Source organism: Akebia trifoliata, chromosome 8 (genome assembly GCF_017979445.1).
Source record: "Akebia trifoliata isolate Shusen 1 chromosome 8, ASM1797944v1, whole genome shotgun sequence".
NCBI classification, from domain to species: Eukaryota; Viridiplantae; Streptophyta; class Magnoliopsida; order Ranunculales; family Lardizabalaceae; genus Akebia; species Akebia trifoliata.
Genome location: NC_141382.1, coordinates 30,053,014 through 30,065,294, shown reverse-complemented (window position 1 = coordinate 30,065,294; position 12,281 = coordinate 30,053,014). Strand labels below are relative to the sequence as shown.

General features: G+C 35.3%; 1 protein-coding gene across 2 annotated transcripts in view; it reads right to left on the bottom strand.

Moving 5' to 3' along the window:
- Positions 1 to 11,090: 11,090 nt before the first annotated feature.
- The window catches only part of LOC147396488 (cysteine synthase, chloroplastic/chromoplastic), a 41,794-nt gene continuing 40,603 nt past the window's right edge, over positions 11,091 to 12,281 (bottom strand). For both annotated transcript variants that reach the window (XM_086451070.1, XM_086451071.1), the window contains one exon: positions 11,091 to 11,353. In XM_086451070.1, the coding sequence (XP_086307196.1) occupies positions 11,261 to 11,353 (93 nt within the window). In that variant the 3' untranslated portion in view covers positions 11,091 to 11,260. The remainder of the gene's footprint in view (positions 11,354 to 12,281) is intronic.

The window sequence follows — 12,281 nt, the reverse complement described above, 5'->3', positions numbered from 1 at the left end:
TTCTCTTCCCTCCTCGTCCTTCATTTTTAGAAAGAATCAAATTGGACATTTTTTTCTCTCGTGTTCCCTTCGCTTCTCTTATCTTTTCTCCCCACTTAACAATCCAAACAGGAGAAATTGAGAGAAAATAATATATTTTCTCTTCTTTTCTCTCAATCCAAATATAACCTTAAAGAAGAGTCGGTCTATTATTTGCATGAAAAAAAATTCTCATAGAAATCTGAGATCCACCTATCATATCAACCGACGTGTATTGAATGGCATCTCTAACTTATCAAACTACCCTATTTAGTTACAAAACTACCCTTGCTATGCTTATGTGACACGCACTAAAGAGTTTGTGAGCAAAAAAATCACTCCTATTTGGACATACAAAAACGATCATTTGCGACCACTTAAATTACTTTGTGAAAAAAAAAATCTAACTTACTATTCTACCCTTTGTGTTTTTATTAATTGTACACACCTTCACTTACCGAAAGGGAGTGTGCAAACAAACCCATCGATTGAGAACAAGATTTCACTCCCATCAATTAAAACCTATAAATTTCTACTAAAATATATATTAATTTGCGTGAATAAAGAAATAACAGCCATTACACTCAGATATTTTCACTTATTTGGAGTTCATCAATAGATTTGAAGTAATGGAGATAAATTTTATAGGGTTTAATGATTTATCTTTGCTGTTTACAATTTTTTGATAGTGTTATCTCATATGGACTAACCAAAAAATAATCACATAAAAAAATTTCAATGTCGTTCAGTAGATTCATATCAAATGTGAAAAAATAGGTTTGGTATATAGATATTGAATATCTTGATAAAATTCAATTAATACTAGATAGTCAATCAATATGCACATACCAAACTTTGTTTATCATTCTCGATGGTTCATATCGAGTGTTCCATACCAAACAAAACTATAAATCTAGTCAGAGCTTGTTCGGTACCACAATATCGAATGATGTGAAACAAATTCAATATATCGAAGTTGTTTGGATATAATCGATATGTACATACCAAACAAAACTAAAAAAAAAATTAGAAAAAAATATGTTAATTTTTTAAGTTGTTATGTTGTATTAATTGTTTAACTTCATCAACAACTTCAATATAACTACCTAATGTAATCGATCATACAAGATAGTTTGAATCAAATCAAAATTTTCATAGTTGAAATGACCCACGTAAATGGATTAGAAAAATTGGTAGGATTGTTGGGACTAACCTAATTGTCTCAAGATATGATGATCAAAAGGGTAAGAGCCTTATAATTTTCTTTGATTGTGAGAGGGGTGGCACTTATAAAGGGTCGAAAAAAGATGGGGATGAAAAATATATTGGGCGGTCACCAAGAGATGTGAGTGCCCTTTTGTCTAAGAGGTTTGAAACTATTTGAAAATGATCAGTGAAAGATAAAGATGATATGTTATTCCTACAATCACAAGATTTCCAAGCATAATGAGGGGCATTCAATTGACCCAAAGCCTAAGGTCTACGACCATTCTACCCTCTTCAAAGAATTTTTTAGAAATTATTGGGTTTTAACTAATCTATCCCTAGATCATCTTGGTTGGCGATACCTATAGGTAAGTGAAAACCCATTAAAGCCAAGGAGAAGAAAGGTAATTATTGCATTTCATTAAGGTTTTTGTGAAAATATTGGGTAATCAAGGTTTTAGGACCAATCTATCCCTAAGGCTCTCCTAAAATCCCATAAATAGGAAACCCATTTAAGGCAAAAAAGGAATGATGCTAAAGTTCTTAATTTTGTTAAAATCTTTTCTCAAAGCTCCTAAGTATTCCCAAAATTCTATCCAAATAGCCATTTATTCTCCTTAAAAGCAAAATCCAAGAAGAATAATAATAAAAGGAAGACCAAGGTGGGATTAAATCATTCATTTCCCCATCCAATCTTTCCCTTCTTATTATTTTCTTTTTTTAATTTCAATCAATTTTACTTTATTTACATGTTTTTCTAGTTTAGTAATGTAGATTTACATTTCCTTAGCTAAATGCTTGGAGTAGAAAGTAATCCCTTCTAGAGGTAATCTCCCTAATAAATCTTCAATAAGCTCCTTGAGAGCATTAGATTATGTACTTATATTTACTTTATACAATTTAAATTTCATAATATAGTTGTTTTACATTTCATTTAGTTTTTTTTCAAATTTAATTTCCTAGACTAGATGTGTATTTTCTTTTTTTCCTTGGTAATAATAGAATTATAGAGTAATTACTCTTAGGAGGTAATCTTCTCTTACTAAGTCTACCCCACACATACACTTTGCACACTCCCACTTTTAAAATGGCTACAAAAATTGGCAACATCTTATGCATGTAATTTTGGTCCCTACATGGTGTAGTTCAAGTCATGAACCTCACCCAATGATCAACCAATAAAGAAAGTCTCCCAAAGAAGCATATAAGCTAGTTTTGAAGTTTTGGGACTCCAAATGATAAAATTCATGTAAATTTTCATTAAAGTCCTAAGCTCACAAAAAAATCCAACAAGAACCTACTTCTAGTAGTAGTTACTCATCATCTTAATTTGTCTATTTTTCAAAAATAAATTATAGTTAATTTTCCTTAATCCCTTTTATAACTTCTTCTATTTTCAAAACCTCAAAAAATTAGTTTTAAAGGTGTAGACACCCTAATTTGAACGGGCCCATACTCGAAAGGACCTAAAAATACAGTTTTTTCAACAAAATTGGCTAACGGGCCTCGAAAGCCCGAATCACTAAAAATGTGACATTTTGATCGAACCAAGGCCCCTAAGACCTCCCAAAGGTCTACGAGACCAACCAAAAGGACTCGGCCTACCCTATGCTTTCCCAATATTCGTCGCTACGCTTCCAAAAATAAAAAATGCCAAATTTTCGATAAAATTCACCAACGGGCCTAATAAATCGATTTGCCAACACGTGGCATTTGATTAATCCAATAATTTCAAAACTTCAAAAAAAATGGATAAAATTAAAATGAGACTTGGGACACCTATCACTTCCTCTACCCTCACCGCTCCATCTCCAAATAAAAGAAAAACCTAAACCCATCTAAGGCCCACTAACCCGCAAGTCACCCAAAATGTATTTATCACATTATCCCCTAATCTAAATCCAATCCCATATCACCTAAACCCTAAAACCTATCCACCCTCCCAAATCCAATCCAAAATTATCCCAACCAATTCCTAAAACTCAAAACCTATCTTAAAACCCAAGCCCAATACCCCTAAGCCCAAACCCATATCCAATTCATATCTAACCCACAACCCTAACCCATAAACCATAACCCACATCAACCAATCACTCTCTTATCATCAAAAGGTGACACATGTCATCACCCATTCTCCTCTCCCTCATCAAACCACCCACCCCATCACCTTTCTCTAAAACATTAACTAACCACATCACCCTTTCTCTAAAAAATCACATCAACCCACACCATCCCCCTAACTTACCCTTATTACTCCTTATAAACCTCCATTCTCTCAAATCAAATACCTTCAACCCATACCCTCCCCTAACCTACCCTCATAATTCCCTAACCCTTATTCTCTCGAATCAAACACCTCCAACCCATACCTCTCTTAACCTATCATCATCATACCTCCCCCTAATCTACTATCATCATTTCTTATAAACTCATCTCTACAACCTAAACCTACACCCATCCTTTTAAATCAAACATTCATTCTCTCTCATCAATTAAATCTAAACCCTTAACCTCCACACATCTTGTCACATGTCACCATCTCCCTCACCCTCCCAACTACCCTCTTAAATACCCATCATCTCACTTCACCAAACACTCCACCCAAATGATTTGGGTAAGATCTAAACCATTTGGATCAAAACATAACTCATTTACCTCTATTACATAATTACCCATCTCCGAACTCCTAATTTCATACCTCCCACCTTTAAAACATATGTCATTCTCTACTCTCCCATACTTCACCCCATTATACCCCTAAAATACCCTCCTAACATCTATAAAAACCCCCTTCCTCTTCCCAAAAATGGTTACTAACTCTCACTACAAAAATCTCTTACCCAGTCTCATAAAAAATCATTCCACTCTCTACTCTCAACTCTCTACTCATCTCTTCACTACTCTCTCATACTAATCTCAAAAGAATTACATTCTCATAACTTATTAAGGACTCAACTCAAGAAGACATAGAAGAAGAAGAAGAAGAAGGAAGGAAAAAAAATAAGAGAAAACCTTGAAGTTTCAAGGTGGGTCAAAAGAACACCCCCCCTCTCTCTACTTTCTCCATATCCCTCTTCTACTACCCCCTTTCACCTCTCTTTAATTTTTATTTTAGATAGCCCCTAAGATGTAATGCTTCCCCTCCCTTATCTCCGGTAGATCGAATTTCGATTTGATCGAAAGTATAAGGTTGTAACCACCTTCAAAAAAACAAAATTGATTCAACCCATCAAATTGTTTTGAGACAACCGATTTTTGGGTCTTTCTCAACTCATGAGAGTGGATCCATAACCATCGCCAACATTTTAAAAAGTGTGTTATTCCCAAGGCTAAGGATCTATAAGGATCATCTCCTTTAATGGGATGATCTTATAATTAAGCCGAAAGCAAATCTTTAGTAAGGGTTCAAGATATCGACATGTGGCACTTCACTTTTGTTTTTGCATTTTTTATTTTAAATGACCGAGTTGAGTTGAGGTTACCACCACATGGTAGGGAGAAAATGGTGCTTAACACCTTCCCTTTTCTCCAACCGAGCCGCTTACTCCGAATCTCAAGGATTGATTAGTACCTTATTCATCGCGAGTCACCAAAACACCAAAATGTCACTTTTTCGAAAAATGTATATCGAGTGACCATTCACACCATTTTACAATATAAATGGTGGCGACTCCAAACCTTAGTAGATGTGGCCATCGTAATCGCGAAACCACGTATCTATAAAAGGCTTCATCTATGGTTATTTTGGTAATCATCTTTGGATGAGACGGACAAGGTGCCTAACACCTTCCTTATCCCTCTATTGAACTTCCTTACTTAGAATCTCTAGGTAGACCTTTACATATCCAAATGCATATGAGACTCACTATAAGTCTAAAATGAATTTTAAAATCTATTTTAATGATGTTCATTCATACATAAACTCTTTGAATGTTGGCGACTCCAACTCGAAATAGATGAGCTCAAACCTTTTAGAAAGTTTTGAAGCTCACGTATCTACACATAAGTTCATTTTTTATAGTTCATTGCAAGCAACTCTCACAAATAAATGTAGATGTAGACACCCTAATTTGCATTGGCCCTACTTGAAAAAGGACATGAAAAGTGTATTTTAAATCAAATTGTTGACAAAATGGCTAAAAGCTTAAGTGTGCAAAATCTACCACATTTTTTCTAGATTAAAAACCCAAAAACCTTTAAATAGGCCTTTGGACCCACAAATAACACTTTTTTGTATTTTTTTTTCATGCAACCTATTTTCTAAGTCCATTCACTTTTAAGTCCACCATATGCCTAAAGCTTTCCCTAACCCATTCTTATACCCAATTAAAAGCTCAATCATCTTCTTGGCCCATTATCACTCTTAAATCTCTTTTAAACCCAATTTCTCAATCCCTAGTCAATTCCAATTCTCCAACCAATTTCTAACCTAAACTATTATCTAGACTAAATCCTCAACTAATTTCTAGCCTATATCAAATCCAATGTTCAACAAGCCCATTATAATTCAAAGCCCCTCTCCATACCACTTGTAAGCTCAATCCCATATTCATGACTATTATAAGCCCTCAATCAAGGTCTATTGATCCGTGTCAAAACCCACTCCAACCACCTTGCCGCATGTCATCACCACCTTTGACCTCCTAAAATCAATCTCATCATCACTTTCACCATCCACCACACCATATCACATATCCAATAATTTTCTCTAAAAATCATCTCACAAGTCAACCCCCATACTCTTTCCCTTAATCAACTCACCTAACCCCCCAAAAAACTACACATGCTTATCAATCAAACTACCATTTTTCACCATCTTCTTCATCCTCCCAAAACTAAACCACCCAACCCCATTACCTTAGCCATTCCTTCAATCACCCACCCCACCCTCTTAACTTGACTTGCACTCAACCAAGGCTTGGTTTGCAAAACCCAACCCTTTAAGATCTTACTAATTGACATGGGTCAAAAAGAGATCCATTTACCCTCTTCCATTTTTACCCTCCATAAATTTTTAAGAGGTGTCAAAATTCTATAAAAGCCCACCATCTCTCCACAAAATCCAATGCTTAAATTTTTTCTCTCAACTCTCAAATCTTCCTCTCCCTCTCTTTAAATATAAAATCCACCTCTCACTCTATCTAAAATCTCTACATCACTAACTTCTCAACCTCCAATCTTTCTACACATAAATTCAAGATCAAGAAACCTTTCGTTGGAGATTAAGAGAAAAAACATCAAGAACAGAAGAGAAATAATAACAAGGTATGGTTAAAGACAAAGTAGTGTAGTAGCACCTACCTCTTCTATCTCTACCATTTTTAAATTTTTTGTTTAGAAATCTTTAAGATAAAGTGAACACCCTCTCTTACACCCAGTAAATCGGGCCTCGGCTCAGTTGAAATCCTTCACTACCTTGGTTTTTTTAACCATATACAAACTTTTGCACCCACCACTTCAAATCAATTTTGAGGCTAAAAGAAATTGGGCCTTTCTTTTCTCATAAGAATGGATCGATGACCATCAAAGCCTATATTTTTCAAATTGTGCTACCTCAAGGCAAGACATAGATTATATTCCTCTTTTTCGATGAGGTGATTTTCATAATCTAGACCAATATCAATGTCCCTTTATGTTTAAGGATACAAATCATATTATTTTTCATATTTTTTTCATGTATTTTCAAGATAACCACTTAAAGTGGAGAGTGTGGGGTGCCTAACACCTTCCCTGCTCTTTAATTGAACCATTTACCTAGATTCTAGGTAGATCAATGTTTTTTACTCATTCACACCCTTTTAAAAAAAATAATGGTGGCGACTCCAAATCACGTAAAGTTAATATTTTACATTAAGGGTATATTTGATTGCATGGAAAGTCACTTTCCATGGAATTTGAAATCCATGAAAATTTAGTTGTGGAAAATAGGTAGGGTTGGAAAATCAAATTCCATTGTTTGATTTCACTTGGATAAATTCATGGAAAAATATGAGAAAAAAGAAGAAGAGGAGGAGAAGGAAGAAGATTAGAGGAGGGGGAGAGGAAGAAGAAGATGACGAAGAAGAGGGAGGGGGGAGGATGTGGCGAAGAAGGTGGCGGCGGCAGCGGCGACGGTGGCTGCGGCGATGACGGCGACGGTGGCGACGATGACGGTGGTAAGTGAGGAAGATGGGGGGTGAACGTCGTGGTGGTGGTGGCGGAGGAGGTGAGGGATGGAGAAGAAGGAGAAGAAGAGAGAGAGAGAAGGTGGTTGGAGACGGAGCCGACGACGATGGTGACGACGGCGATGACGACGACGAGGTTAGTGTAATGGTGGTGGTGGTGGTAGTGGTGGTGTTAGGGAAGAATTGAGAATGAAAAATATGGGTGGATTTCATTTTCCCACCCATATGGGTGGGAAAGTGAAATCCATGATTTAGTGGACTTTTTGAATGGGGTGGAAAATGAATTTCCATTTCCATGTGCAATCAAACACTTGAAAAATGTCATTTTCCATGGAAATTGATTTTCCATTCTATTTTCCATGTGCAATCAAACATACCCTAAAAAATCATACAACTACATTATTATTACTATTACTACTACTACTACTACGATTGTTATTAATTATAAATATAATTATATTAATTTTCATTACTATTATTATTGCATGATGTGTTCAAAGATCATAGTATCTAAGAATCAGAGTAAACGGCCTAAGAACTATTTCTAATTTTACATGTTTTTGATTTTTGATTATGAAAAACTTAGGTTCATAAACCGAGCCAAACGATGCATTAGATTGTAGAATCTGAACCAACGCTTCAGTAAGATTTTAAGTCTTACCAAGGATCATTTTATTTCCACTTGGCAATCCAACACCACAGATTTCATGGAAAACTTATATTCAAAGAAAATTCAAGAATAAAAAAAGGTTTTTTGGGCTCCGTCCAAGGTTTTGAAAATGAATGGCTACCAAACTTCCACGAAATTATTAAATTTAAAAATAAAACTCAATAGTGAAAAACATTTTTTTGAATTTCTTTTTTAAGTTCATAGAATTTTGTCCTCTACAACCCTGAAGTATCATATCGTGTTTTTGAATGATAAAAGGTGAACCCTAGGACCCTTAATAATTGTGGAATCTTTACTAACTCAGTAAGGATGTTTTAAAATGGGTAATTTAGTGATACCCTCTGACATCAGTGATATTAGATTTATCCCCCCCCCCCCCCCCCCCCCCCACCACACACCACACACACACACACACACACACAAATATTCCATTTACCTTATCAAAAGGCAACACTGCTTTTGTTGGTGATTTAGGCATGCTAAAGTGGAGGCCCTTGATCTCTTGATCTTTATAAGAAGGATCTTATTGAGTAACCTTAGAGCATCTTTATCTCTCTTAGAGAACCATCAGTTTGTGTAGATGGTTGTTTTCTCAAAGGAAAGTAAAAGGTTCTAAGGACCAAGTTCCTTCCAAGACCAAGAGCATGCATACCCACCCACCATGGTTTAAAGATCCATTTCATTTCATAATCTTTTGTATGAAACATTTTGATTTTTTAACCTATCGAGACAAGACAATCTTGAATCCCAAATTTTTGAAATTTCAATCATTTTCTCTATGATTTTTCCTAATCCATGGATGCACACGAGATCTCCCAGGTTTGATAAAATCTCCCATGTTTTGGTAAATATTTTATAGACCCCTGTGTTTTAAAACTGATGACATGGCCCTGACCATGGTCTCTTGAGAAAGATTTTATTTTTTTAATATTATTATTAATGTTTCGAATGTTTCGGGAATGTTTGGGGTACAGTTTCGATTTTTGAAAAACATGAAACATCAGGACGAAACAAAATTTTAAACCATGCTCACAACCATTGTAGCAATTGTCACTTTTAGATCATGATATAAAATAGAGATAAACTCTATCTCTTCTAATCCAATCCTAATAGTAATCTCGATAATTAAAAAAAAAAAATTGGTTGTACTGTAGTACAAATTATTACCATGCTTTCATATTTAATACTCTTAATGAATCCAACTTCATCCAATTGATTCATGTAGTCATTGGTTTGCATCGCGTCAAAATCTAGTGTCAATATTGTTGAGAAATCATACATCAATTTGCGGAGTCTTACTCTGTGTGGGTATCACGTTGAACTACCCTCCATTTTAGCTAAACGGGAGACAATCGAACGATGATCTTTGTGGACATCTCCATTTTAGCTAAACAGGAGACAATTGAACGATGATCTGTGTGGACATCACGTTGAACTACCCTCCATCTTAGCTAAATAGAGGACAATTGAACAATTATCGGTGAAATAAACCCACGTTTGTTGAAGGTGAAGTTGGAAATAGAATAATTCCTTTTGTCGTGTATCCCCGATTGATGTGGCCCTAGATGCTTCAATTGTCGGTTCTAGTCTAGAGCAAAGGTTACACCTCTGGATTCTATATTACAAGTCAATCCTACTCTCCTAGTACCAATAGGCGGGGCAGAGGGGAAGAAGCACTACACCTAGGAATCAATAACACGAAACCCTTACTATCACTCTACAGAATTGTTCATGAGATTTTCCCCTCATATGGCTCCTCGTTCAACTCTTTCGAAGTCATTGGATCTTATCCTCATTCCAGAAGCTACTGTCTTCTTCCACTCCATCCCGAAGAGTAACTAGGACCAATTCAGTCACGTTCTCATACAAAATGTGATACAATACGATAAATTGCAATAGAAACAAAAATAGGGAACATATTACCTACTCCTAATGGTCAAAGCGAGCCATTTCATTATGAATTTTTGAATTCAAAATGATTCAAATCTCCCCAAGTAGGATTTGAACCTACGACCAATTAGTTAAACAACCGACCGCTCTACCATTGAGCTACTGAGGGACAAGACATTGTTTTAAACTATGTTTCACACTGCATTGATTTGGTGGCCATAATGTGTTTTCTCAAGATATGAGTGAAAAACATCTATGGTTATGTACACACCTCGTCTGTCCCATCTGAAACGCAGTGAAAAACGAAGTCCCCCAGCAACTCTTTGTATAATTCTCTATCTTTTAATACAATAATATTTTTACAAATATCAATTACTGTAATGACTTATTTATAAAAGCATTTATAATTTATTACATAGGTATTTAAAACAAAGATTTTTGTTTGGAAAATCACTTACTGTACAAATACCACAATATCCCCATGGTATTGCAATATAAGACAAAGTTTCAAAAGGCAGGCCCTACAGCTTTTGTTCGAAAAGCTGCTCCCAATCTTGCAGTTTTTTTATTAGGCATCTTCATGATGGAGAAACATCTAATGTGCGTCACCTCCTTAAATCAAGAGATAGGCTGCTAAGCTTTATATAAGAGATGCTCATTCACACCTCTTTTCTCCTCATGAAATAAACAGTTTTGAACCGTAACAATCAACTCCAGCATTTGAATATGAGCTATGAGCAAGCCCGTGGCAACTGAGGGTACTGGTTGGCCTTAGGTAATATTGTTTGGTTTTCCCTCAAAGCTCTATATTGTTCTTGAGATTTGAAGTTGGAAGAAAATAAAATCTTGAGATTGACATGAGAGGGGTCCTAAAATTATCCATCATTGCATTAATTGGCTGGTCCATTCTTTGAAGATTTTATTCATTTATATTTTGAATTTTCTGAAAAATTCATCAAATGTTGTTACAGTTATAATAATTAATACTTTTATGCTCTTTGGTATACCAACAGAACATACTGATCCAATTACCCAACCTATCCGAACTTTTGAAAACTTTACCTCATTTAGGTAAAAATGCATACAAAGATGGGCAGCCAGCAGCAGCAGCAGCCGGAGCCAATCAAAGCAGGAATCCCAAATGATTGACACTCCTTTTTTATTTTCTAAACAGCCACCACAATACATTATTTTTGTTGGAATCAACATACCTAAATGAGGAGAGCTGATTAAACTAAAAAACAGGAGCAAAAGAAAAATGTGGGTAATTCCAAATTACTTTGATACAGTGAATAGCTTGTACAAATGATTCTCATGGCTCAGGCTGCATTTTCTCACATTCATCCCTAATCGACTGAAAAAGAACAGAAGAAAGGTACCTTTCACCAAAACTTGGGAATACAACCTGCAAGCCACACCAAAAAAATAAAAAAGGCAAAAGGAATTAATAAAGATCCATCATCAAAGGCCGAACTCTATAGTATAGTAGAGAGCACTATAATTATAATTAGGACCGTGAGAGACCTTATTAAGTATTGCAAAAGAAGGTGAGGAGAGTAAGGAAGTCGGGGTATAGGGTTGGGTATGGGGTTCCTTTTTCAACCCCTCCCTTATGCGGTTCACAGGGTAATCAGCATTCTCCAAAGCAAGCAAGCAAGTTATTTGACATTTCCCCTTGAATAAAAACATCATGATAAATCTAACGATGTTGCATGAATCACAACATGGTGTAAGTGATAATCAGACTGTCTCAGTGATCTTCATAGTCCAATAAACAAGTTTCTTCTGATAGTCCGATTGTCGTGTGGGAGTAAATTCTCTTTCCAGTGGAGTTTGAATTAAGGGTATCCATTGGTACCCAATTACCCGATGTGCACCCAAAACAGATTAGTTTGTTTTGGGTCACCATCATGGCACCGACCATTTTAGGGTCCAGTTATGGGTCATTTAACGGATTCAATAAGAATCAGGTCTCCTTAGGGTAACTGACAAGTAGCCGACTAATAAATTTATTTATAATAACAAAATTATAATTTTGTGGTCTAATTAAATATTAATTAAGAGGTATTTTGAAGTAAATGTACAACTAAAATTAAAATATAAAGAGAATGTGGAATCTTTACTTTTTTACTTCTCTATACATAAACCTCCATTCATATTCCACAATCCTCCTCAATTTCAACTACAAACAGATACTCCATCTAAAAATATGTTGAGATTTTCTTCTCAAAAGTTGGATTTGTTTGAAGAATTCATTATTGATATTAACTCTCAATTGAGAAATTATAGATTAGATTTTTTTTCATTAAAAAATATTGTTTATTTTATAGGAG